Source organism: Fonsecaea erecta (genome assembly GCF_001651985.1).
Source record: "Fonsecaea erecta strain CBS 125763 chromosome Unknown Scaff17, whole genome shotgun sequence".
Classification (NCBI taxonomy): domain Eukaryota; kingdom Fungi; phylum Ascomycota; class Eurotiomycetes; order Chaetothyriales; family Herpotrichiellaceae; genus Fonsecaea; species Fonsecaea erecta.
This window is the reverse complement of record NW_017387260.1, coordinates 60,566-87,510: the sequence shown is the minus strand read 5'-3', so window position 1 is coordinate 87,510 and position 26,945 is coordinate 60,566. Positions and strand designations below refer to the sequence as shown.

The 26,945-nt window shown below is 53.2% G+C and overlaps 7 protein-coding genes across 7 annotated transcripts; 3 read left to right on the top strand and 4 right to left on the bottom strand.

The window, feature by feature from the left end:
- Positions 1–4: 4 nt before the first annotated feature.
- On the top strand, positions 5–830 carry AYL99_11842 (hypothetical protein; the record flags this gene model as incomplete). The annotated part of the gene is made up of 2 exons (XM_018843346.1): positions 5–223; positions 285–830. The coding sequence occupies 2 exons, from the start codon at positions 5–7 to the stop codon at positions 828–830; spliced, it is 765 nt and encodes a 254-aa protein (XP_018687329.1).
- An 8,991-nt stretch (positions 831–9,821) lies between these two features.
- Positions 9,822–10,831, bottom strand: AYL99_11841 (hypothetical protein; the record flags this gene model as incomplete). Its single annotated transcript, XM_018843345.1, has 3 exons — positions 9,822–10,101; positions 10,465–10,713; positions 10,794–10,831. 3 exons carry the CDS (start codon positions 10,829–10,831, stop codon positions 9,822–9,824), a joined length of 567 nt encoding a protein of 188 aa, XP_018687328.1.
- A 2,156-nt stretch (positions 10,832–12,987) lies between these two features.
- On the bottom strand, positions 12,988–14,594 carry AYL99_11840 (hypothetical protein; the record flags this gene model as incomplete). The annotated part of the gene is made up of 2 exons (XM_018843344.1): positions 12,988–13,899; positions 13,950–14,594. 2 exons carry the CDS (start codon positions 14,592–14,594, stop codon positions 12,988–12,990), a joined length of 1,557 nt encoding a protein of 518 aa, XP_018687327.1.
- Positions 14,595–16,324: 1,730 nt separating this feature from the next.
- AYL99_11839 (hypothetical protein) lies at positions 16,325–17,682 on the bottom strand (the record flags this gene model as incomplete). The annotated part of the gene is made up of 2 exons (XM_018843343.1): positions 16,325–17,432; positions 17,480–17,682. The coding sequence occupies 2 exons, from the start codon at positions 17,680–17,682 to the stop codon at positions 16,325–16,327; spliced, it is 1,311 nt and encodes a 436-aa protein (XP_018687326.1).
- Positions 17,683–21,061: 3,379 nt separating this feature from the next.
- Positions 21,062–21,448, top strand: AYL99_11838 (hypothetical protein; the record flags this gene model as incomplete). Its single annotated transcript, XM_018843342.1, has 1 exon — positions 21,062–21,448. The coding sequence occupies one exon, from the start codon at positions 21,062–21,064 to the stop codon at positions 21,446–21,448; it is 387 nt and encodes a 128-aa protein (XP_018687325.1).
- A 1,191-nt stretch (positions 21,449–22,639) lies between these two features.
- Positions 22,640–23,116, top strand: AYL99_11837 (hypothetical protein; the record flags this gene model as incomplete). Its single annotated transcript, XM_018843341.1, has 2 exons — positions 22,640–22,813; positions 22,871–23,116. The coding sequence occupies 2 exons, from the start codon at positions 22,640–22,642 to the stop codon at positions 23,114–23,116; spliced, it is 420 nt and encodes a 139-aa protein (XP_018687324.1).
- Positions 23,117–26,118: 3,002 nt separating this feature from the next.
- AYL99_11836 (hypothetical protein) lies at positions 26,119–26,607 on the bottom strand (the record flags this gene model as incomplete). The annotated part of the gene is made up of 1 exon (XM_018843340.1): positions 26,119–26,607. The coding sequence occupies one exon, from the start codon at positions 26,605–26,607 to the stop codon at positions 26,119–26,121; it is 489 nt and encodes a 162-aa protein (XP_018687323.1).
- Between the last annotated feature and the right edge of the window lie 338 nt (positions 26,608–26,945).

Sequence of the window (26,945 nt, the reverse complement as noted above, 5' to 3'; positions counted from 1 at the left end):
TCCAATGTATGGCGCTATAAGACTCATCAGTGAGTTCTTCAAGCCTCATGTCAAGAGCACAATCCCGGCCAAACGATCGTCTCTCTCGATCGAAGAAGAGCCACAGGAGGTAGCACACTCGCGCAGAGATGGCTCAGACACAACCACTCAAAAAGCGGCAAAGAAGACTACCGATGGATGTCTAATAGAGGCGCCTTCTTCCTCCGTGCCATCGCCCCGGTGGGTGCGCTTGGGCTCGCGAACCCCATTGTCCGTCCGTCGCTGCCGAGCTTCCTACTCGGAAGATCCGGACAACTCCTCCTTCGACGGACAAAAAAGCTCCCATACTGGGTGCACATACCCAAGAGGATGAAACCTGGAGGAATCAGGGCAATTATATCTCCTTCAGCGATCTGTCCAGTTTGTCGCGCTCCGTCGTCAAGGACGGCGAATTGATCGAGATCCTTACCTCCGATTCCGATGATGAGGGCTCATCGGGGTCACTCGGGGATTTATCGTGGAGGGACAGGGATTCGGGACTTCAGAGTATTCCAAAGTCGTCTACCTTCAAGAAGGAGACCAAGGTCAAGGCCGAGCACTCGTGGAAGGCCCTTGTCTTTATGGCGAACAAAATGTTCAACACCCAGTACGACTTCGTGGGCATAGACAGAATAAAGGCTCTGGGTCAGCGGGCAAAGGAGCTCCATTCCGACATCAGCACATTGACGGCCGATCATTTCAGCGACGAAGAAAGGGAGAGCAGTAATGCTATCGAGGTAGAGTGTTGTCAAGGATGCCTTATTGAAGACAGGCAGTACTCAGCGATAGATACAGAAGGTCCGCAAAAGTGACCGGACACTGGCCGTTTGGCACCCACCACCACAGATAGATGTATACAATTCAATCAATTATTTCCCAACCACCAATGCTTCATTTGTTGTTTTATCTGTTTGAGAGATGTCTACTAGAAAAGAGTATTCTGAATTTCAGCGTGGCCTTGTATATGGACTGCATTTGAAGGAGGCGTCCGTCCGCGGAATCGCAACCATCACTGGGATTCCAAAATCAACTATTCACGATATACTACACAATCCACAGCCAAATAAGAACGCTCGCACTGGACGACCTAAAAGGCTATCCAAGCGTTCAGAGAGACTCATATCGATAGGAAGAAGATCAAGAATTACTGTCAAGTCGATGCATGAGAGATTCAACGCTGTAATTGAAGCCCAAGGGCTGGTATACGTGATTTTGATCTGGACGATGTGCGATATTCGGAGAGTGCTTATACTGAGCTATCGATTGATACTGATTGCATTGTTCTACCATAGCAGATACATAGAAAAAAACCTCATGAAAGGTATGGGGGTGTTTGCGGACCTACTGTACTTCTCCCCTGCGCGTCACGTGCTCTTCTGTTCTGTTTGTGACAAGTGTGCTGTGCGTCGCAGCGCAGTCAACCACGCCCCCAGCGGCGTCTACTTCCAGGCATCGCCACAGGGGCCCGTGGTGCATCATACACCGAGATGATTCCTTTTCTTCATCATCGACGAGGCAAAGAGATGGTCTAACTCGCTTCGCAGAATGAATCCACGGTCAGGCAATCCGCTGCAGTCTGGCGCTCCTTGCCAGGCACTTGGATTGTTTCTGTTTCGGACGGCGAAAAATGCGTCTGCCTCTGCCTCTGCCTGTGCGTCTGTCTCTGCCCCTGTCTCGGCCACTGCCTCCACGGGTAGCCATCACATCACCACCGACACAACCCGATCAACTACAAGAACTTCGTGATTCGCAGAGACGTCACGGCACACAAACCTGCACTCCAGAGGAGGAACCTATCTAATTCACCATTTCTCGGGAGTCGTGGTTGAAACTGCAACAGGATCTCAACTTCGACTTGTGCGTGGGGAGGGTGCGTATTATCTCCGCGGCGCACCAACCATCCGCCATGTCATTTCGTTTCCCGCTATTTTCGTGTATTGAGCTCGGTTCCTGCCCCGCTTGGAACGATGGCTTCGCGATAGCTTGCATGCACGAAAAGACATCCAGCTTCGCTCAAACAAGCGGCTCCCATCGAGAAACTTCCCCCTTCTTCGCGATCGACGGCGGAGGCATGCGTGGCGCCGCGGCGATTTATGGCGTGGATCTTGCTGTCCAGACCGCAGATGACGGAGCAGTTATGGAGGGACTATTGGGCGTGGACGAGGTGGCCAGATTCCGCACACGGCGAAAGGCTTGACGTGACTGTCTCATGTACATATGTGTAGACGGTCATCATTGCTAAAACTGATCATCAAAGATGCTCCTCGTTTCTTCTTCTCTTCCCTTCTGTCACAAGCCAGGTCACCCACAGACCGGCCACCCTTCTTCCCCTTCGCCTTCGTGGACGTTTTGCTTGGTCAAGCGATGGGTCAGTGATGAATGATGCTACATGGAGGATATCCTCGGATTCATGCATGCATCCCAGCCAGACAACCAACAACCACCAGCCCAAGCAAGGCAGAGAGAGAAAGTGTGTGTGTGTATGTGTGTGTGTGTGTGTGTGAGACAGAGAGAGTGTGTGTGTATGTGTGTATGTGTGTGTGTGTGTGTGTGAGAGACAGAGAGAGAGCTTTGCTTACTTTGCTGTGCATCCTCGCAATGGCCTGTTGGGTTGGGTCGGGTTGGGTTGGGATTGGTGGAGATGGTTCGGAGGGTTCGATCGTCAGTGCACCAAGCTCGCTCGGCTGGTTGGTACAGCATGTGCGCAAAAGTCCAGGCATAGCACGCAAAGCCACACCAAAAAATACTCTCGGCGAGCAGCGAGGCGGTATGGTATTCCCTTCCCCCTTGGCTCTCAAGCATGCAAGCCAGCTGGCTACGTGGGACGGACCATTCAACCGGGAAGAGGGAAGAATGGGAGGCAATCCGAACGCCCAATACCCTCACAAAAATACCCGTCCACCCCATTCCAACCAAATGTTCAGCCCTCTCCCACCACTACACAATGTTAGCCACCACGGGACTCCATTTGTGTGGTAATTCTCTATAAACTGGAGGATAGCGAGCCCGATACCTATCATAAACGGGGTTCATGTACAAAAATGCTTGATATCGCGTAATCCCAGCCCTCCGCGGCGACAACAGCGTTAATTAATCCCTGTTATTCATGGACTTGAACACTGCCTTCGTCTTTCCAGAACTCATACTGGGGCCATGCCCTTGATATCGCGCTGGTACGTCGTGCTCTAATAGCCTCACCATCCCCCTTAATGTGCTTAAGGCCAGGATCGATCTCGTTGACCCGCCCTTTCAGCCCACACCAGAGGCTTTCAATAGGGATTCACATCCGTCGAGTATTGTGGCCCGTCCAGCACTGAAATTACCTGGTTTTCGAACCACTCTTTGGCCTTTTTTTGCGCCGTGAATCGGAGCATTGTCTTGCATGAACATCCTACTCGGTTGCTCGCAGGCAGGAGCGCTTCTCAGATCTTCCAGGCCGTTGGTGGCCATGTGGTTAACGCTGGTGGATGATATGCTACACAGATCTGCGGGGGATATTTACCACGGTTCCAATTTCGCGCTGCGATTGTCCAGCCACATGAAGTCCATACACGACAGTGTCCCACGCTGAGATTCAGCATATTCCCAACCCTTTCGCATGTGACTGGTAAGGTGAAACTAATTGAACGGCTGTGAATCAACCAATTCGCCGTTGAAGTCCAAGTGGCTACATATCTAAGGGGTGGACGGATTATTTTGCGAGGGTGCTGTATGTACTATATGTATAGATTGGATGGACTACTTTACTCTATCCCTCCCTCACTCCCTCCGTCACATCTTCGATCCTCAACTCGGCTTTTCGAGCTCGCTCTTATAACTCTAGACGACTTCGAGCCCTGTCAAGCGGCCCCCACCCGTGGCTCGGATGCCCTCAAGTTCTTGTTTACTTCGTTTATGATCCGCTTTGAGCTGCTCCTGGTCGTCAAACTCGGCAGAAAGCTGCACAATCTTGCTTCAGGCACTACTCGGTATGCCTCAAACCCCCTCTCCTTTCCCCCTTACAGTCTAATCAGTAGGGTTCTTCATGCTTTAAGTACAAGTACGTAGCGGAATGTCTGGCTGTCACATGGTTCATTGTGGTGATGAGAATACTCCTTCGCTATGCTGTGACTACCTCCCTGTCTTGGGACGCATGGCTCAGCTCACGGAATCATTCAAGACGATATAATACTCCTTTTTCTGTCTTTCCCACTAGAGACATCATACCGAATGCGTGTCGTTGCGAGTCCAGATCCTCTGCCGCATCGCATCTTCCATTCCCGCCTGCTTGTCCTTGGGTTGAGATGTGGTGGAGGTGGCCCGTCTGCTTCCCCATTCTTTGCGGCGTGACCTTGACTGCCATTGACTCGCGGCGTCGACGGCAAACACTGCCTCTGAGGCCCATTACAGTATAGGCAGGAGGGTTTCCCGATCCCCAGTCCTGTGCCTTTGCAGACGGCCCCTTGACAGGAGCTCCTCCGTCCTCACACAGCTCCTCTACTGCCAACCGCCGACTCCATCCTAGTATACAACGACTGAATGCACCGAGGGGCCCGTCTGGCCCCCCCATTCTCTGCGGCGTGATCATGACTGCCATTGACACAGCGTGAACGGGCCAGCACTGGTGGTCGTCAAAGCCAAACTGTTTAGGTCGCGTTGTTCACTCCACGGCGGCTTCGATAGTGGAAGACATATTCAGGCGGTTGAAAACAAAGTCTTCTCCGAGTACCAAGACGCCTAATCCAGCACCGGCGGTCATAAAAATCCCCGGTTTCGACAAGAAGGCCGTCGATCTCGTCTAGAGAAATGGAAAAAGTACTACCACCTGCAAAATCGATCCCACTTCCGGATAACAGCTTTGTTGTGGGATTTTAAGGCTCCTCTTTTCGTGTCGGTGGTATTCGGGTACCCATTGGCCGGTTGTGAGTTGTCTCCACTTTGCCGGTGCGAGTGGACGATTCCACTGCTTCGAACTAGATACTTGACAGGGGCTGGTCCACTTGTTGGGGTGTGCTGTGCCTCCTGTTCCGTAAGTGACTGTGCTCAAGTGACTGTGCTGTCCCTCGGTCAGTGTCAGAGTTTGTTGGGAGTGTGGCTAGTGCTCGAGCAGTTGACTCGTGGCGTTTTGCGACACTGGCCCACGGCAACTCATCAGTATTTGAACGGTGTTTGGACTTTGTGGTCGAAGGCCGGTGTCTGTCTTGTCCTCCTCCTGTCCAACAGTAAGGGTAATTATGAGACGGTTGTCAAAGTTAGGTACGCTCGTCCCGAGAGAAGACGCCCTGAGGCAACTTGGTTCTGTAATCATTTTCCTCCATTCCCAAAGACGACTGCTGATATGGCGTCACCTTACCAGGCAGTAGCAGGCAAGCTAAGGACCTACTGATCCAGCTGTGGGTAAAGTTGATTGAGGTGTCAGCCTACCTCAACGAGATAACGCCGGCATTGCTACCAATGGTGGCGGACGGCTTCATCGCGGTGGCCATGGAGAGGATGTCAAATCCAGCTATAGTGCAGGGTTGGTTCCACTCTTTGCAGGTCCCTCGCGGCCCTCGTTCACGTCACTCCCCCTCGCCTCCGTGCCGAAGTTGGACGCCCAGCTCCTTCTTGATCAAGTCACTCAGTCTGCTCCAGCCACGCAGGTAAATCCATTTGTCCCCGCTCTGTCCGTCCGTCGTCGCCGAGGTCCCGGTCGAGTCGGCCTTTTCGTGCTGCGGGTCGCCGGGGACGGCCCAGTCGTAGCGCTTGGGGCCGGACATCGGCGAGGACAGCCAGATCTGTTTGTTCGGCGGCTGTTGTGAATATTCAAGTTTTATCTTTCTTTTCATCTTCCCGACTCCATCTTCCTTCCACTTCATCTTCCAGCTGTTTCAGCGAGAGCCAACCTCTACTTGATTCACCTCACCGAGTCTGAGCACTGGAACAAGCACGGGCGGAAGAGTAGAAGAGGGAGGCTGTTGGTTCCAACTCATATTCGCCATCCTCCACTCGGGGCTTCGATAGTGGAAGACATATCCGGGAGGTGGAAAAGGGCCTCGAGATGGTCCCGGAGGTCGCAAGTGATATATAGATGCTCAGTTGCGTATGGGGGTGCTGCTGCTGCTAGTTGTTGTTGACCTTGAGGAATAGGTGTGACAGGTTACACCAGGACAAGTTATTGTAATCCCGCGATATCTTGGGAGACCGTGCGTCCCAACACTTCCTCATTGTTCTCCGCTTTGATTTCACCCTGGTCGGTATGAAAAGTCTGGTTTCGAAAAGCGTACTGCTAATGTCGGGATTGATCGTTCGAGCTTCTTTCGTCATCGATTTCAAGGTACTGAAATTCGTGTCACAAAGTTGCAGTGCCTGTTAGCCCGTCCTCTGGTGTCAAGGAGTCCTTTTACTGGCGATGGCGCAGGAGGATGCTTCTCCCCCGCGAGCCACGTGCTCTTCTGCTCTGTTTGTGACATCTGGAGACTGCGCTGAGATTTGGAGAGTGGTGCTCGCAGGCAGGCTGTATGTGACACATGTGACGAGGAATGGGGGGCTTAGAGAGTGGTGAAGAAGTCATTGGATGGACTATTCGTTCGGCCGACTCATTTATGTCTGCTTTCGGCTTTTTGGCAACGACTGTTGAAATAAGCTGCTCCGAGACCTGGGGAGCGGTGATAGACTCGGGTAGAGTGCACATTGACAGATGCGATCCTTAGGCCCTCTCACACGCGTTAGCATCCATAACCGAAACTTGGGCGAGTATTTGGTGGCTCTGCCATATTAGACTCGTCCTCCAGCCTTGCCAAAGCTGACGGTCTCGTCACCCGCAGCCTATAACGTGGTCTCAAGAGTCCGAATCCCCCCATTGGACGACTACCGCGAGCATGTTTTGACGGCGGTGCTGAATCCCCTTGCCGATCGACGCCTCCGAGCTCTCCTGGAGAATTGCCTGAGAATCTTGGCCAGCGGGTGAGCAGCTGTCGCGGTGGGAAGCTTCTCCTTCGGGGAGAGTGGTACTCGAATGTATGACTTGTCGTCGTCTTCGAAGCGCGGATTTCAATACTCTTCCGCACCAACCAAATCCGCGGCGTTTTTTGACGAGGTTGCGTGTAAATAATGTGTCGCTTCGCTCAATAGGATGATATACGAGTACTTGTTGAATTGAGAGTAGGTGTCCGTCTTGGCCTCTTATCCAGTTGTGGGTAAAGCTGATTGAGGTGTCGGCCTACCTCAATCAAATGACGCTGACGTTGCTTCCAGAGGAGGGGACGGCTTCATCGCGGTGGCCATGTAGAGCCTCTGATGTGGCTGGCGCCAGCTGACCTGGCGATCTACAATGCCCGGGTGGAAGAGGAAGGAGGTTGTTGGTTCCAACTCATATTGCACAAAACACGGCGGGCTTCAATAGTGGAAGACATATTTGGGAGGTTGAAAAGGCCGCGTCCTCCCCGATCACCGACAGCCCTCGAATGAAATGACGCTCGGTCTCTGCCCCTTGCTCCAAGCACCGACTTTGCAGCAATGTATGGCATGGCGTTGATTCACTCTGGCTCCGTCGAGGAAGGTGGCTGAAGCCCGGTCAATGTTCCAACCCATCTGCTCCTCAGCCAGCACCGAAGCAAACCATGAACTCGCTGTGGCTGTCAGAGAGCCTTGGGGTGGGATCGTTAGACGCAGAGTCAGAGGGTTGAACACGTATCTGGATTGTATAAAGCTGTCCTTGAGACATCGACTTCTCGCACTGTTGAGGGCTTCTCCAGCAGTGCGAGAATAGAGGTCCTATTTATCTCTTTCTGTGTGTGCCTCGTGGGGGCCGCCTTGGCACTTGGGGGCCGTTGGCCCCATGGGGTGTTGTCGGCCGGGAAGCCCGGGTGACACATTGTAACAGCCAATGTAACAGCCATTGTAACAGCCATGGGGTGTTGTCGGCCGGGGAGCCCGGGTGACAGTGGCTGAAATTCATGAGGAATTATCCTCTTCGGTGAGGCCCTTTCAAAGCAACAGGCTGTGGTCTCTGCGACAACAAGCATCAGCTTGTTCCACAAAACGAGGTTTGCAGCCAAACGGAATAAAATTGTCAGATGGGCACAAGCCTGTCCCAGTTCTGATAGGCTGTGGATCTTGTCTAGAGAAATGGAAAAGGTACTGCCACCTGCAATGTCGATCCCACTTCCGGATCACGGCTTTGTTGTGGGAATTTGAAGTGCCTCTTTCAGTATTACTTTCTGTATTGATGATATTCGAGTACCTGTTGAATTGAGAGCCGGTGGTCGTCTTGGCTTCCTATCCAGTTGTGGGTAAAACTGATTGAGGTGTCAGCCTACCTCAACCAAACGACGCCGGCGTTGCTGCCAGAGGTGGCGGATGGCTTCATCTTGGTGGCCATGGAGAGGATGTAATATCCACCTATGGTGCAGTGTTGGCTCCACCATTTGCAGGTCCCTCGCGGCGGCCCTGGTTCACGTCACTCCCCCTTGGCCTCCGCCTCCGTGCCGAAGTTCGACGCCCAGCTCCTTCTTGATTAAATCACTCCGTCTGCTCACGTCCCTCAGGTAAAGCTCCTTATTGATTAAGTCACTCGGCTTGCTCACGTCCCTCAGGTAAATCCATTTGTCCCCGCTCTGTCCGTCCGTCGTCGCCGAGGTCCCGGTCGAGTCGGCCTTTTCGCGCTGCGGGTCGCCGGGGACGACCCATCACTCGGAGAAGACTTTATGTCACTCAGTTCTTCCATTCGAGTCTCTCTTCCGCTTGTTTGCACAACTGAACGTAAGCCAGTCTCCTTTCCACCTCATGCCCCCATCGGTCTTCATCAAAAAATTTGGCAAGGCCCCAGTATAGTCCTCGAGCCTCGCGAGGGTTTTTAGCTCAGCCAGTTCGTGCTGGGCTGATGTTAACTCTGAGATCACAGATTCTCGCTCTGTGATAACCGTAGTAAGAGGAGAGCGGGGCCCGTTCGACCTCAGCGCGAGATAGGGTGATTGTATCAGTGCTCTTTTCTAGCTGATAGTTAAAACTATTCAGGACATCAGACCCATCGGAGGTGGCCGTTTCCTGAAAGCTGTTAGGCTTTGGATGGGTAGGAAGAGCGCCGTGAAAAGAGCTAGCTTGGGGCCTGGTCTTCCGTTGATCAAGATTGGCGATATTGTCGGTGGGTATATCCTTATCAACGGAGCCTGATGGTGTTGTGGGCACCGGAAGCTATGGGCCATTGGCCTGGAGAGAACCTGTCTGACCTCTGCTCGCTGTCCTGGCAGCGGGCTACCTCTGCAACTGTTGTGGAAGATGTTGGAGAGGAGGAGGGCTACTGAGTGAAGACGGCATTCCGTATACTTGTGGCCACGGCGGACCTAAGTTTGTCAATGGGCCCTGGTTCTGGGTGAGGGTGAGGTTGTGGTTGAGGTTGAGTTGTGATTTAGGTTGTGTTGTGGTTTAGGTTGTGGTGGAGGGCGAGATTGTGGTTGTGCTCGTGGTGGTGATGGTGATGGAGATGGTTGTGGTTGTGGTTGAGGTTGAGGGCGAGATTGTGGTTGTGCTCGTGGTGGTGATGGTGATGGAGACGGTTGTGGTTGTGGTTGAGGTTGAGGTTGAGGTTGTGGTTGAGGTTGAGGTTGAGATTGGTCGTGGTTGAGGTTGAGGTTATGGTTGTGGTTGTGTTGTGGTTTAGGCTGTGGTGGAGGGCGAGATTATGGTTGTGCTCGTGGTGGCGATGGTGATGGAGATGGTGGTGGTTGAGGATTGAAGTTGAGATTGGTTGTGGTTGAGGTTGAGATTGGTTGTGGTATGGTTGTGGTTGAGGTTGAGGTTGGGTTGTGGCTGAGGTTAAGATGAGGTTGAGGGCGAGATTGTGGTTATTGAGATTGTAGTTGTGGTTGAGGTTGAGGTTGTGGTGAGGTTGAGATTGTGGTTGTGCTCGCGGTGGTGATGGTGATGGAGATGGTGATGAAGATGGAGATTGTGGTGGTTGAGGTGGAAATGGTGAAGGTGAAGGAGACGGTGAGGGCGAAGGTGAAAGAGACGGTGAGGGCGAAGGTGAAAGAGACGGTGAAGGTGAAGGTGATGGAGATGATGAAGGTGAAGGTGATGGAGATGATGAAGGTGAAGATGATGGAGATGATGAAGGTATTGACGCTGCGGATGGTGCAGGCCAGGGTAACCGAGTCGGAGAGGCATCATCGTCCACCCTTCTAGCAGCGTCACGCTGGCGGGAAGTCTATCACTAACCGCGTGTAGGGCAATTTCCTGCTCCTGATCTGCGACCAGCGTAGTTCAGCGTTGGACCGGCTGAGAAGTGCGTCTGACTCTCTCTGCTAGAATTTCAGTCGTGGTCTCTGTAGATGCGTGCCTCTCTCGAGGAACCAAACGTGATTGTGAAATCTCTGCACGAAATGTGTGGGCCAAAAGCGGCGTGGTGTCGCTCGCGAAACATTCCTAATGGGGTTTAGGGCACACTCGGCTGATATTCGGAGTCAATCTGACACTCTCTGCACGGACCTCAGACCACCGGAGAGAAGCCCGAGTCGTCGTCGGACCAGTCCGGTCGGTCGAGCATCCAGGTATCCCATCAGCCTGGCAAGTCCCTGAGTCTGCCCGTGTTGTGCAAATATGTCCCAGATGTGTGTCTTGCCTTGCGCATTGAATGCATGTTGGGCTGGTGTGTTGAGAGGACCTGTCGGGCTGGTGTAGCTATTTTCTTCGAAGAACTCGGCTGTCTTCACGGTGAACGGAATGCAAATGTCGTGCCTGGTTTCTCCAGAGCGGCCAGATGTCTGTCAGCTTCGTGGCACGAGGCTGTGTTTTTCCCTCCCGGTCGAGTGACGCACATCAAAACAACGCTCTCTCGGAAGATGGATTGTGGCATGGCTTGTGTAAATGGGTTTGGCACGAAGCTATCTGCATCGGCCTGGCAAGGGTGTGCATCGCAGCGAGATGCTTGATCATCGGGCCTGAGGATGGAAATTCGTGTCAGGATGACCACGTCCTTTTGCCTGGCATCAAGAAGAATGAAATGAAATGGTGAATGGGCTGGCCGAACCAACCAATCTTTCAGGTCTCGCTTGCAGGCGGCGAAAGGTTCAAGCCTGGTGGAAAGCTGGTCCATCTTGGATCGAGCTTCTTCCAAGTCTGCCTTGCAGGCGGCGAAGGCCTCCAGCTCCGTCGTGGTATTCCCAACCTCGGGGTTGGCGCTTTCGAGTTGTTGTGTCTGAGCTCCATACTCCGCCTCCAATGGAGCCTATTCTTCGAGCTCGGCGGGAGAGTTGAGCTGCTTGTGCATCTGCACTCTCTCGTGCCACCTGCAGTCGCGAGCTATGTTGTCCGATCCGCATCCCAGGCCTAAAACCCTTCGAGATCTGTTCTGCAAGTCGCGAACGCTTCAAGCTCGACCAGGAGCTGGGCGACCTTTTCTTCCGGAGCGGCTTTTGATGTCGAATGAGCAGCTCTTTCAGGCCGTTCGTGAGGTCAGCAATCTAGTTGCGGGCCTAGTTGAGCTCTTCTCAGACTATCTGATGTGTTGACGGGTCCGCTTCCCTGTTCCGGGATGAGGTTTCGAGGGAATCTTTGGAAGTCGAGAGCTCGGCGACGTGTGCTTCAGGTTGAGCTTCCACCGATGTATGGACCCAGGAGAGAGATGCATTTGCACCTTCTATTGCTCGTGAGGAGGTGTCTGGAGGAACCTCATATCGTTTCGTGTGATCTTCAATGCCCAGCTCAGCATTGCTTGTTCAAGTGGCTGCGCAGAAGCAAGTACGTAAGTACACAGTCCGTCAATCAGTCACTCTCCCTCGGTCGTTTGACCCATCCCTACCCGGTCAATTTTTCGGTCTGTTGGTTCGGTGGTGTGGTGTGTACACCACAACACATCATCATCATCATCGTCATCATCATCAACATCATGCCATCATCATGCCCTGGCCGGATCGGAGAAAGAACGAAGGAAGGGGGTGCTTGTGGATGAGATGAGATGAGACGCGGCATGCTCTGCAGGTGCGGTACGGTGATGGGGGTGGGTGGTTGGATGGAGCGTTGGTTCCTCTCCCTTCGCCGGTGGCGGCGGCATTTTCTTTCTTTATTCCTTTGTTCTTTTTTTCTTCGGGGTGCTAGACGAACAAAGAACCAAACCGCAAACAAGTAATGAAACAGGCCGAGAGGGAGCGAGAGAGAGAGAGTGTGTGTGTGTGCATATGTGTCCCGGCTGGCTGACGAAGGTCCACGTCCCACGACTCACGTCCACGTTCGTCCCTCTGTGTGTTGTGTGTGTTTGTGTGTGATCACATGACGCACGTACGCACTTACCTACGTTGCTTGATGAGACTGACCATGGCCGAGTGCGTCTGATGTGCTGTGACAGGCCTCGCTGGAGTAGAGGGAGGGAGGGAGGAGGGAGGGAGAAAGGAGGGAGAGAGGTAGGTCGGTGTTGGGGAGATGACCACGAGGTAGAGGAGGAAGAAGGGGGATAGGATGGGATGGACGGGAGTCGGAATCATGTTCACCCTCATATTGATTGATTGATTGCGATATCGATTACATTCCTTCCGGACATGACCCGACCTGACACCCCCAGAAACAGTAGTAGCATGTGGTAGTTGATGGTTTGATATGGCGAGATGGCCAGATCGCCCGTCTCGGGGCCTCACACCCAAGTTTCCATGGATGGATGAATGAATGAATGGACACAATGCATGAATGAATGAATGAATAAACGGACACAATGCATGAATGAATGAATGAATGAACGACTCCCATCCGCGCCCACACTCTTCAAACTGGCTTTTGCTAATGGTTTTGCCCTCCTGTGGCTGTGTTGTGGCTGTGTTGTGGCTTTTGCTTTGCTGTGCTGTTCCGTGCTCTGGCTTCGCTGTGGCTGTATTTTGCTGCGCTTTGGCTTTGTCTGTGGCTTGTTCTGTTCTCGTTCCTGTTCCTCTTCTTTCTCCCTCCCCTGTCCGCCTGTCTGGGGGAAAAGCCTATCCCATCCCATCCCATCATCTCGCGCACCCGCCCGCCCGCCTGGCTGCCCTCCTATTGATGACCAGGTGGCACTCGTTGTTTCACCTCCTCCAGGAAGTTTGCTCGGACACTTTCGGCGAGATCGCGAAGATTGCAAAAGGCAGTTACTCCTTCCTTGAAAGCATCGAGGCCGCTTGCCATATCATATTGAGCCAAACATGTCATATGATATCTTTCTGATTGACCAGGAGCCGCAGGCGGCGATACATGGTGTGAGAACAGTGTCAGAACGCGATCGTACCACGTGGAAGAGAAGCTGTAAGCGTTCCCATCGTAGTTTGCCTCGCGTAATCTGTAGTTTTGAAGGTAATGCATCGCCCGGGCCCCCAGCGCTCCATCGTAGCAAGCATGAAGCGTCCCGATATTACTGCAGCTGAAAAGACAGGTGGCCTCCACGAAGAAGTTGGGTGCGGCTATCAGCGACATGTCGAGGCATGGAAAGGTGTGGCTTCTCAGTCCGTAGGGGATAAAACTGCGCTGAGCATCAACATAGAAGTCCGGTTGTGCAGGTGGTAGGTATTTATCCAGCGGTTCCAAGTAGTTAAACAGGCGATCTGCGTTGTTGAAAGGGTTCGGCAGGGCCTCACCAGCACCCGCACACAGCCATTCAGCCCCTACCTTCGCCTGATCACGCGCTTTTGCAAGGTGTCCCATGAAATCCCGGAAAGGGTCGTCAGGGGACTGTTCGGAGGGAGAAGCCCGCGGTTGCAGGAGAGTGTTTAATATTTCGTGGAGATTTCCCGGTTCTGGCTCCGGTATGTTGTCGTACCAAGGGCCGGCGCCTGGTGGGTAGATTCCACGATCGATAAAGTATTGCTGGAAATTGGTGTCGTAGGGATCTTCGCTACGGTGGCAGCTATCGTCTCCAACTGGTATGAATGTTCGCTTGCCCCCTGCATTGGATGGACTCATGGGGTAGGGACACTATCTTCTCCGTTAGTTTAGACACCAGGATGCGCATGGATGGTACATACCCCTCGAAGATCGGTCAAATCAGGCCCGCCGCGTCTCGCAACGTCCTCCAGGTCGATGGTGTCGGGTTCAGAGACGGATTTGACGCTGGTAGGTTGCTTGGGCGAACTCTTCTTTCGTAGTGCATTTCTCCGGTCGAGTTCGGCCAGCGCTCTTCGCGTCAGGTGAATTGAGGACAAGCTGTCCCAGAAGGCCGGAGTCAGACGGGGTGTTCCCCGCCGTTCCTCCCCAGCAGATGGGCCCTCTGACAGCCCTCCACCGTCTGATTCACTGATTGATGTTCTTTCCTGCCTCTTTCCAGCAGGTGAGCCCTCGACAGACTCCCCACCGTCCGCTCCACTGATTGATGTTCTCTCCTGTCTCTTTCCAGCAGGTGAGCCCTCGACAGACTCCCCACCGTCCGCTCCACGGATTGAAGTTCTCTCCTGTCTCTTTCCAGCAGGTGAGCCCTCGACAGACTCCCCACCGTCCGCTCCACTGATTGATGTTCTTTCCTTTCTCTTCCCAGCAGGTGAGCCCTTGAACGGCTCCCCACCGTCCGCTCCACGGATTGATGTTCTTTCCTGTCTCTTCCCAGCAGGTGAGCCTTCCGGCCCCCCACCGTCTGATTCACTGATTGATCGTGGACGGTTTGGAGGAGGATTCATGCTGAAAGGAAATGTCAGCGCTGCCCAGGACAAATGGAAATGGGAATGAGGTTGAGAGCGACGGTGCGGTGGCCGCGTGGTGCAGTGGTGCAAGTTAATATGAGCAGTTCACGGACAACAACAACAACAACAACAACAACAAAATTCCAGCATGAGATCGTCTGAATTCCTGCCGAAGTGGCTCCTTGCTCAAGGCGTGGTGGTGCATCCCGCAATTTCCGGTGGAATGTCTGCCTGGATTCTTGTGTAACGCCAGGTCAACACAACAAACGCCACAAAACACAACAAACAACATTCCACCTGCAAATTCGGGTATGCACCACCACCGGCAAAGCACAACAAACATGACAAAGACACCAAATACAACAACATTCCACCTGCAAATTCCGGTATGCACCACCGCCGACAAAGCACAACAAACATGACAAAGACACCAAACACAACAAACGCGCCCCAATACCACCAAACACGACTTCCCAACTTTCTCAACGAGACTGGAGACGATCCTTAGACTGCTTCCTCACCAACCTCATGGAGAACCCTTTTGTCCAACAGGTCCAGGAGATTCCTCCGGGCTAACGTTACCAGACCTGTCAACCCTGGAAGGGTGTACATTGGTATGTCGGTGATGCCCCTTCACCAGCAAGATATTAACGCGTTGAACAGGGCGGAACGTTTCTGCGGCTGCGCTGACCCCCGTTTCCTTCCTCACTCATGTTGGGACAAGCAAGCAAGCAGGGAAGTCGGACATCTCACATTTGGTCTGGGGGGGTCCAGAGCGTGCGTGTGTGTCCGCGGCCCATGGGAGGGAAGGAAGAGAGAAAGAGAAAAAGAAAGAAGGATACATAACCTGCAGTGGACGAGCGAGTGAGAACTGGGAATGGGAACAGGGAACTGGGACCAGGAAGAAGGTGTTTTGGTGTTTGGGAACTATCTATCGTTGATCGATTGAGTGACCATCTGTCACCGAAGTAGTGATTGATCCATGATCCATGATCCATGATCTATCCATCCATGCCATCTCAGCCTCCGATTCCCCTTCCCATTATCTCCCATCCCATCCATCCCATCCATCCACTTTCCCCCGGTAATTCCAGCGCTGTCGTGATGGTGGTGACTATGATGACTGTGGCCGTTGCACAAAGTGCAGGAAAAGAAAACACAACACAACACAACGCATGCTGGCTGGTGTGGTGTGGTGTGGCGTAGTGTGCCACAGCCGATTCATTCATTCCTGCGCACCCATCCCATCCATCCATCCATCCATTCGGGACTTGAATGAGCTCCAGGCAGCTACAGTGTTGATGGACACCGTGCATCCATCGGGGATCGACCAAGCAATCAACAGAGTCGGCCAATTTTCTTTTCTTTTTGGCTTTTTTTCCTTTGCAAGGGGTGACGTGGAACACTTTTTTTTTCACTTGTTGGACAAATTTTTCCCGTGTTTTTCTTTGTTCGTTCATTTGAAGGGAAGAGGAGCAGGAGTCAGTCATTTGCGCTGGCAGGGATAAACTGAGACACGTAATTTGTTGTGATTTGAGCGCCCGGTCCGCGCGCACGTCTGACTGACTGCGCGGCGGCTGGAATTGGAACTGGAATTGCAATGCAGGCTGATTGATGACGATGATTGATGGTCATGTTGATGAAGGCCCATGATGACCTATGGTCGTTTTGATCGTGATGACGGAGTGAGTCGGTGCCGTCGTCATGATTTGTGCAGGCTGTTTCACTCATTCCATAACTTCCAGCGCGCGATGGATCTGCTCCAGGAACTGGGCATACTCCTCTTGGTTGGCAAAATGCAGCGACTCCAGCGCCGGCAGTTCCTGCTCCGCGCGACCTGCGTTCTGCACCACTAAGGCGTCCCTAGAGGCGATGGCGTCCCAGTCGATCAGCGCATTCATGTATTCGTCCGATGCCAGCGCCGCCCAGGTCGCCCGCGTGTAAGGAGGCTCGTCCCACTCGCTCGCCTCGGTGCGCCCGCCGACCGCCATCTCGTCTTCAGGGCGGATGTGCTGGAAGTGGGACATACGGACTGCGTAGTCGTACTCCAAACTCCCGTGGCCTGCTGGCAGCACCACTGTCATCTCACCCTGGTCCCCATGATGGATGCGGCTGGGGTAGAATGTACGCTCGCTGCCCATCAGTCCCGCGGCGGAAATTGGTTCGTTGACGTGGTAGAAATCGGCGACTGTGTCGTTCAGGACAGAAGAGTTGTCCGCTGCCTTACTGTTGCGGCCTTTGCTTTCGCCGACATCGTTGGCATCTGTCATCTCAAGATCCGAAACAGACTCAGAATTGTTCTTGACTCTTGCAGTGCGGAGTGCAGCAAGTTTTCGTGGAGTCATACGGCGCTTTTTCTCAGATGGTTTGCGTGGGGAATACTGGTAACCCGGATTCTCCAACGCATGCCGAGCTTTGATTGTTTCTGCCAACTGTTTGAAATGTGTTCGAACCTGTTCAGACTCTGCCCTCCACTTTTTCCCGAGGATGACCGAGATATCGTTGTTTGCCATTTCCGGATTTGCTTTTTTGACAATGGGATGATTTTTGGCTCGGTACAGAATGAATGCATTGGGGGGGCGAGGCACTCTGGATTTCTTGCCCGGCAAGCGAAGTGACTTGGCCGCCAATGCCTTGGTCGAACGTGCACGCGCGGGATCTGAGGCGGGGCTCGGAGTAGACATCATGGACATGGATGAAGTTGATGGAGCCGGCGAGCTGCTCATGTCGGGAGGACCGAATTCAGCTGCGCCTGGCTCGAGGGGTTGGTGAATGAGAAAGACATTAGCCGAAGGATGATGAGTTGCAACAGCTTGAGCAATTCCGAAGTGAGCCCTAGGGCAGGTTAGCAGCACGACTAATATCTTGAGAATCTTACTTACTTGAAACGAGAATGAAGATCATCGACGTTATCTTTGCTGAGTTTGATTGCCATGGAGCTTGGAATAACCAACATGTTGTTGGTGGAAGGGAAAGAAGCAACACCCATCTTCCACATGATGTCCATTTCTCTTCCGCTCAGTCCGACCGGGGTCAGACTTTGCTGGTCGTTATCATCTGGCACAGGTTCGGAAAAGTTCTCCATCTTGGATGAACTTCTGGTCAAATTCAGTCAAGCTCAAGCAGTCAAGGAGCAAACTTACTGCGCGGGTTGAGGATTTTTTTCCCAGGGGCTTTAATCTTAACAAGATAAAATGAGGTGATGAACGAGCAAGAGTTCAAAGTGGAATGAGTGGGAAAGAGTTGCATGAAAAAGAGGGTGTTGCGAGAGACCTTTTATAGAGAAGGTGCTGGTGCTCAAAGTGACATGAGTGACATGATGGTGAATACTGCCTCACCACAACAGAATTTTTTCTCGCCAATACCAGTTCTGTTATTCCTGCCACCTGGATAAATAACACTTGTCACTCACTTTACTTCACTCAGTCTCCTGTGAATCTGATTGTTGTGAACTCAAAATCTCATCACCTTCAGGCAGTGGCCGGGGGCAGTGGGAGTTCAGATTATCCGTGTGATGCAATCTTCGTGCCAAAAGTTTTTTCCACAGTCCAAAGTATGCGACCTTCGAGCAACTCCATCAATATTCTTCCCTCTTTGACCCTGTCAACATGATGTTTGACAACGTTTGAAGCCGCGTCTGGAAAGAGGTTCGAGACAGCGGACTGCCTGTGGCTTCTGTCGCAGGTGATGATTAGCCTCGATTGTTATGGAACCAGGGTATTTGATCGTGATATCCTACCATGACGCAGTGTTCTTGGGTACGCAGTTCTCAAACTCTCATTCTGTCGCGGTCCAGGCAAAGATACAGACCTGACAACGAGGATTTTACAGGAGTGCAAGAAGAAAAGGATACGCGTGACGGTCCAAAAGAGACTGCGAAGTTGGTAGTGGACTGTGCGCCTTTGAACAAAGAATGCGGGATCACATTCTTGACCAGCATGCAATTCCTTTGCAGCCGGATCCGGCGAGAATGGTCCGAAACACGATGGGAGATGATCGCCAACGACAAATACGCCATCGCTGCTGTGGAATTGCTTCCGATCATGCGTGCCAGTGTGTATCCCACCACGATGATTCAGACACTCGACGACTGCAACTGCAGGGAGGCGCATTTCCCGGTCCTTTGACCTTCGACTTTCTGCGTTTCAACATCCTTCGCCCAGTGTCTCATCAGCACGAGGCCAGGTCTTGTCCAGAGATCTTAGAGGCCTCGATAACACCAAGAACAAGCTTTTCGAGCCGGAGAGGACTTACCTTGAAAGCCTTGAGCTACTCACCATAGCGATTGAACAAGCTGCTGAGACGGCAGACAGCAATAACTCTCTTCCAAGCCCCACATAAGGCACTTCACCACCCCGAATATATATACATAGGTTCACCCTCCCTGCACTGTTGCAAGTCATGACTCGACTGACTATGAACCGCCGACACCTGCGAGCAATTCGGCTGCAATGATTCCGACACTTAGCATGACCTGCCAACGCGTGCCAACAGCTCGTTGGCAACCCCAATTTCATCGTTGACGAATTCAACATCAATTATCTCTCCATCACCGCAATCAACGCCGACCAGCAGGCGGCATATCAACGCACGAACAGCCTCGAACAGGCCGCAGTGCATTTCAACCCACAGGTGCAAACCATTTTGGATTTTGGGCTTTGACCCCCGGATCGTTCAGGAGGAATTTGATCCGTTCGAAATGGACCTGAGCGACTTCGACTTCGGTCAAGCCTGAGAGCAGAGCAGTAGAGCACAGCATGCATGGAGTCATAAGACAAAGGGGTCACGCGAAGGTTGACGCCGCCTGCGGCAATGGGGTCACACATACAGGCAATTTGCCATGAGAGAGACAAAGATGGAAAAAGAGGCCGGCGTGCCAACAAAAAAAATGCAAGGATGCAAGTGAACATGGATGCAAGCAGCAAGGATGCAGGCAAGGCAAGGCATGGTTGATGCACACAGGATAGGACAGGGACAGAACAGACATGCTTTCGTGCCAGCAGCACCGAAAGTGCCGGAATTGGACGTGCATAGCAAAGCCGCAACGGGCTGGCCGGATGCGGCACAACGCACGCAAGCGAGGTAGATAGAACTAATAATTGTGATTCAGACTGACTGACTGACTTGGGGGGGTGGAGTATTTTTTCTTTGTTGTCTTTTTTTTTTTCTTTTTTCTTTTTTGTCCCGCAAACGGCCACCTCTGCCCTCTCTCTGCCTTTCCCTCTCGCATTCCGTCATGGCTGGCTGGATGTTGGTCGGTGAGTGAGTGGGGGCTTGGGCGGTGTGCATGCATCCATCCATACATGATGTGTTGTGGTGACCTGTCTCGCGTCCATCCAGCTGCTGCCTTGCCGGCTGGCTGGCTGGCCGAGTGTGGTGGCTGGCTGAAGATACGGCTGAGACAGAAATTTGTTGGCATGTCTTCTTCCCACCCTTCTCACCCTTCCCGATCTTGCGTTGGCGTTGGCTTTGACTTTGCTGTCCTGTTCCCGATTTTCCCAACTTTCCCAACTTTCCATCGGAGATTATTCCCCCATTTTCCCCCATGGGGCAACTACAGGAAGTTTGTTTGGGTGGGTTTGGGCATGGCATTCCATCATGGAATTCCATCTGCGGCATGGGAATTTGAAGTCCACATAACAACAACAACAACAACAACAACAACAACAACAACAACATGGTCGATGGATAGGTGCATCACAACATTCCACATTCCACATTCCACATTCCCGTCCGTGCGTGTTTTTGGTTGGGACTGACTGCTCGCTCCAAGCGAGGTGACACAGCATATACATGTTACACAAGATGCATGCACGGGCCCGGAATGATTCACTTTCACCCAACGAAATCCTCCTCCGCCGTCACAACGACAGCCCACAGTGCCCTCCCTCCCCCGGCAAGCAACAACAACATGACACAACATGCAGCCCGCCCACATTTCTGGGGGACGATGAGGTGAGGGGCCCCAGGCAACCCGTCTCTCAATCTCTTTCTTCCTTCTCTGACTGGCTGCCTGACTGACAGGCGGAGCTGTCTGTGTAACTCGAAAGGGCCAGCAAGGGCACTTTCGTGATCAGTGCTGATAGAATTCCGCCTCGCCTCGCTCCCCTCGTCCGTCCGTCCCTCCCTTCCCTCCCTCCCTTCCTTCCTTCTTTATTCCGTCGCTCTCTCCCTCTCCGTCTCCCTCTCCCATCCCTCCTCCCTTACTTCCCCCAAGATCATTGAAAATGAGCACAACCTGCTTCTGTGCATTCATCGATCCTTCATCATCCTCCACTATTGTTGTTGTTAAGGTTGATATTGTCTGGGAGCAGTCTGAAAGGGGACTCTCTTTTTCTGTTTCCTGCTCCACCATCGGCATCCTCCGCTTCTTGCCGATCATAGCCCGCATAGCATCCGATTCCAGCGAGCTCTCGGAGTGAGCGACCTCAGTTTCTCCTTCTCCTCCTCCTCGTGCTTCCACCATGGAGAAAAGCGACATGGAGAAACGCGCCATCAACGGGGCTACGTACGAGCGGTACTGCAACCCAGCGCCTACTCCGGCTCCGTCCCCAATACCCCGCCTCGAGAGGAAGAGGGCATCCAGCAACGGCAGCCCATGCAGAATTCCGCCCGTCCTCCGCCTCACTATCCCTGAGAAAGAGCAGCAGCAGAAGCAGGAGCCGCAAAAGCAGGAGCCGCAGAAGCCGGACCAGCAGCAGCAACCACCGGCGTCCGAGCTGGCGGCGGCTGTCGATATGGTTCGTTTCAAACCGGAGGGCGGTCGCCGCGTCTTCTTGTCGCCGTCGGCGCAGCTGCTCCTCAACAATTACACGGACAGCTTCAAGAACAAGAAGAGTCCTCCCTCTTGACTGACGGACTGACGGACGGGAGGAGGATTGGCCGCAGTCTTACACCCTCCTCCCTCCCTCCGCAAACATCCCGCTCAGGAACTTTTCGGGTCATTGTCCTTTCCTTGTTTCCTTCCTCTCCTTTCATCCAGGCAACGACAAAATACGTCTTATTCTACGGTATTCGGGATTTGAAAAACACACGCACGCACGCACACACAAAAGCTGGAAACGAACCCTTACACAAAACATGGGCACAACACACACACGCACTGGGTTTACTCAAGCATTGTTTTTTTGGGGGGGTAATGAGGGCGGACGGGCATGGCATGGCAAGCAAGCAAGCCACACACCATGGAGTGCAACGGCTTTGGGGATGGAGTAGTTGGTTAGGGTCAACCACAAACATCCTGTCGTGTATGTATATGGTTTCCACCATATCATACATATCATATGTATTTCATACGCGTCCGTCGGTCGGTCGGATATTCATGTAGCGGTTGGAGGATGGAAATGGAACTCTGTTGTGCCGTGCACTTTCTCTTTGTCACTCTCTCTCTGCACCGTATGTGTCTGTCTGTGTCTGCCTGTCTGTCTCGGTGTCTACCTCTGGTCCTTGTCCCATGTTCCCTGTGCCTTCTGCCTTGTGCCATGTACACTGTGCCTCCTTTGACTTGTTCTTGTTCTTGTTTTCGTCCTTGTTCTGGTGTCACCATCGCGACCTCAGGGTGACCTGGCCGTGACGTGACACCCACCGAAGCCAACCAACAAACCATCTAACCATCCAATTATCGACCGGCCGGACAGCCATACTACGATCTCTCTTGCTCACACACCTCATGTCTCATCTCATCTCATCTGATCTCATGATCTATCACCTCTCTATCTGTCTGTCTGTCTGGCTTGCTTGCTTGCTTGTTTGTTGCATGCAGGAGTGCTGAGGAGTCGGAGCCGAGGTATGAATCTGTATCCTCTCTCTCCATCTTTCTCTCTCTGCATTGATCTTGCGTGCTTCTTTGTTTGTTGCCTGCAGGAGTCGGAGTCTGTCTTTTCTCCCGCTCTCTCGCTCGTCTGGGGTCGGTTGATTGGGATGGTTGGGGTTACCTTTTCGGAAACCTGAAGCGCACCGAGCGAGCCACCCACCGAACCACTCGCCAAGCCGAGCCAGGCAGGCACGCAACCAGCAAGCAAGCCAGCAATGGACATGACGATATGAACAGGTATATGGACATCGAAATGGACATGGACAAGATCATGAGCATGGACAAGGACAAAGATAAAAACCAGGACGTGGAGAAGCACAAGGACGACAGAGTCGGATCAGGTCAGTCGCCCCAGGATCCCATTCCAATGTCACAAGGTGCATTCAATGGGCAGTTGGAATTCGTGGACTCTCTTTACCTGTGTTCGCTCACAGACTCTCGAAGCAGATCTCCTCCGTAGACGTTCCGAAGTATCGCCGATCACGTGATCGTCCAACCTCATACGAGAGTTCCATCGATGCACCCCACGGCATTTCCACCGCGCTGTGCCACAGTGCGCGGGTTCTTACACCGTCAGGACCTTTCTGAGTCTCATACCATCGCACTCTCGAAGCGTGCGTCTCGTCCGGGCAAGAAACGGCCGTTTGGACACGCCAAGAGCGCCGAATGGGCCGGGAAACTCGACGTTTACCAGGCATTCCTCTGAGCTACAAGTCCACCGACACATTCCAGCGCAATCTAGCACTCGATCCAGTAATATAACAACAGTGCGAACGTCTAGGCAGTCTGAAATACCGAAATGGATAAGTTTTGAGCTGAAATCCGAGTGAAGATAGGCTCGTCTTGTGTCGATCCGACATACACCGAGCTCGACCCCCATCCAAAGTCACAACCTCTGCTGCCCACGACTTCTCGCGCAGTAGGTAGCTACAGAGAAGGAAGACTATCTTCAGCAGATATGTGAAACGGAAGAAGATACAAGATTACGCTGACGGTATGGTTTTCAGCGCCCCGTCAAAATGGTCCCAACAAAAAAGAGATTTTTCGCGAGCACACTGCGCCCCGTGCTGATATCAAAAACAAAATTGCACCGAGCTCCTTGGGCACGTTACGGCCATTCTCCTGAGTATATTTACGAAGGTCTCAGTCATGATACAAACGCTGCACGGCTGTCTACGCTAGCATATCCGGCCGCAGCGGACGACGTGATTATCCACCAACCACGCCCCGGACGCATAAATCATGCCTAACACTGAGCTTTCCAAGTCTGTCGCTCCGTCGGACAACAATCAGAATGCAAATCGGACGCGAATTGACGAAGTTGATATTTTGCTGCCTCGTCGTGGTGGGGGCCAAAACTTCTTCCACCGAACTTGTCCCCGAAATAGCCCTATCGTGACGGGCGTGTCTCAAAACGCACGGACCTATACGAGAAATTGCTCTCCGGGGCGTGGTGCGGGCGTGGGAGTGCGTTTTGTAGCACCGGGCCCCCCCGGCACTGGGACCGATTTCGACACGTTAGCGTGTGAGGATAGGTACGGAATGCTGTGTACGTGGATGGGGAGCATTGGGAGAGGCTGGGGGAGTATGCAGAGAGCGCCTGGATGACTGATGGGCTTGGGAAAACTGGGGGGGTCGAGGAGGTTTCCCTTCCGCCTTGCGTATCCGACTCCTGTACGGCCCAGGAAGTTCATTCATGGGCAAGTACGAGAGGGATGTCGTATGGGAATGCCACAGCAGACGGAGCGTGCAGTTTGTCTTGCGCCCCCGAGGTTAACTGGTTGTGAGCCAACTCGGTGTGGATGGGTGGATGGGAGACACGCCAGAGCATTGCTCTACGGCATTCCGATGAGCTGCGATAGAAAGAGGACGACCCGCTGATGCAGGGTGTGCCGGGGAGAGCCCATCAAGAGTAGAAACTCCCATGCGGCACGATCCATCGAAGTTTGAGCGGAGTGCAGCGAAGGGAGGAGAGAGCAAGGAGAGCGAGGACACCAACGCAAGGCAAGACACGACAGGCCTGGCCTCGCATGCCAGCCGGAGCAGGGATGGGAGGGGAGGAGAGAGTATGTATGTACGTCGTCTTCCGTCACCCACGAACGGGCGGGACTCCGCTGTCGTCGGCAGCGGCAGCGACAGCAGATGCGAAAGCAGATGCAGACAGAAGCATGAACATCAGCAACAGCATGAGCAACAGCACCAGTAAGCCAGCCAGCAAACAAGCCAGTAATGGACATGACGACAAGAACATGAACATGAACAAAGACAACAGGGTCGGGTGCCGCACTACGCCACGAGCGAGTTATAGCGGAGCGGAGCGGAGAGGAGGAGAGAGAAGAGAGTAAGCAAGCCAAACCAAGACAAGTTAAAGCCCTCGCGTGCATGCCGGCCGGCCGCGTGGAGGGGACTGGAAGGGAGGAAGGGGAGGAGTGAGTGAGAGAGTGAGTACGCCCGTCCGTCCATCCTTCTTCCATTTAACGAGTGAACGAAGGAACGGGACTTCTCCGTCGTCCTCGCCGTCATAGTCATCACCAGCAGCGGTAACAGCAACGGGAGCAGAAGCAGGAGCAGCAGATGCAAATGCAGATGCAGCAGTGGATATAGATTCAGCGTCAGCAAGCCAGCCAGCCAGTGAGCAAGTAATGGAATTGACCATGACATGACATGACATGACATGACTTGACAACACAAACACGAACACGAACACGAATAAGGACGACAACAAGGGACAATGACAATGACGAGGACAAGAACAAGGGCAAGGTCGGGTCGGGTACCAAGCCACGACACGCCACGACAGACACGCCACGAAGGAGTTATTGAGCAGAGGGAGTAGAGAGCAGAGAGAGCATGGAACGCAAGCAGAGCAACGAAACCAAGAAAACCAAGGAGAGGAAGGAGAGGAGTGAGTGGGTGAGTTCGTCCATCTTCTTTCCACAGGCGAGCGAGGGGGGACTTCTACGTCGTCGCCCTCGTCGTCGTTGTCACAGTCATCAGCAACAGCACCGGCAGCAGCACAAGCAGCAGAAACAGAAGCATCACCATCCGTATCAGCACAAGCACCAGCATCATCACCAGCACCGGCAGAAGCAGATACATATATACCACCACCGCCACCACCACCGAGCCAGCCAGCAGTGGAATAGACATGACACCACGAACAAGCACACGGACCAGGCCCAGGACAAGGCCGGGTGGCACGACACGCCACGACACGAGCGCGTTTGAGCGGAGCGGGGCAGAGCAGAGCGGATATGAGAGAGCAATGAGACAGAAGAGAGCAAGGTAAGCAAGGGGAGGGGAGGGAGGAATGAGGTAGTGAATACGTGCATCTTCTTTCCACCCACGGACGGACGGACGAATGAACGGACGAACGGACGGAACACTCCGTCGTCGTCGTCGTCGTTATCGTAACCAGCACCAGCAAAAGCAGAAGCAACAGAGAGGGAGAAGCAGAAGCAGAAGCAGCAGCAGCAGCAGCAGCAGTTTGCCGCCCTCTCCTCGCCTTTTTTCACCTACTCAGAAATCGGGGCGGAGCGGAGCGGAGTCTGTCTATCTGTTTAGCACAGTTCTGTCTAGCTCTGGTTTGTCAGTCAGTCAGTCTGCCTGGTTAGTTAGGGTCACATCAATGGAAGCGGCTTTGTATGTGTTTATGAGATGTTTTCATTTCCTGGCCACTACTGCTATGGCTATGATGGCTACCTTCCGTCAAGCGCTCCTGCTCAAGCTCCTTCTCGGTTGGGTCCTCAATCCGCCCGAGGTATTCTGCCATGCTGGAGGCAACGCAACCCAGTTTGCTGTAGGTCTCACGAGCTCTTGACGCTTGAGTTCACATTTTGTCCAGACGAGATATTGCAATCGAACCACGCGCCGCGGGCAGGGCTCGGTAGGATCGATTGTGACAAATGCATCCGAGCCCGTTCCAGCTGTCTTCTGGAGCCAGAGGACCCAGCCTAGATGGAGCGAGGGTTCTGTAACAGTCTGAGTCTTGAATACCATCTCCGTCCGCGCAGCATCGTCCTCTTCGTCGTCATCAGGACCAAGTGTCGCTGACAACCGGCCCAGGAGCGCGTCGTCCTCTTCGTCGTCATCAAGGCCAAGGGTCGCTGACAACCAGCCCAGGAGCGCGCCGTGTTGTCGGTTCGCCTCGCGGTCCTGTTTGTATGCTTGGGACGGCCTCGGAGATAATGTTCTCATCTAAGCCATCCCAGAACCTTTCATGAGCTCGACCGGAATGTCGATCCTCCTGAGTGGGAGGCTGCAGGTTGCCTTGTTTGTGCTGCCACGTTGACAGGCTGTACAACGGGTTTTGCGCGCGGTGGAAATTGTACGAAGTGGACGATCCGATTCTCTCTCTCGAAATTTCGTCCAGTTTCGATGGAGCCGCGGCAATGGCTGGCGAGCTGACGGAGTTGGATGTCGGTGACTCGAAAGGTGGCATCGACGACCCAGACGGAGACAGCCATGACTTGGCTTGGTGGAGGACCTTAGCCTTGTCGAGAAGTTTGTGTCTTGCAACGTCTTCTGCGAGATTT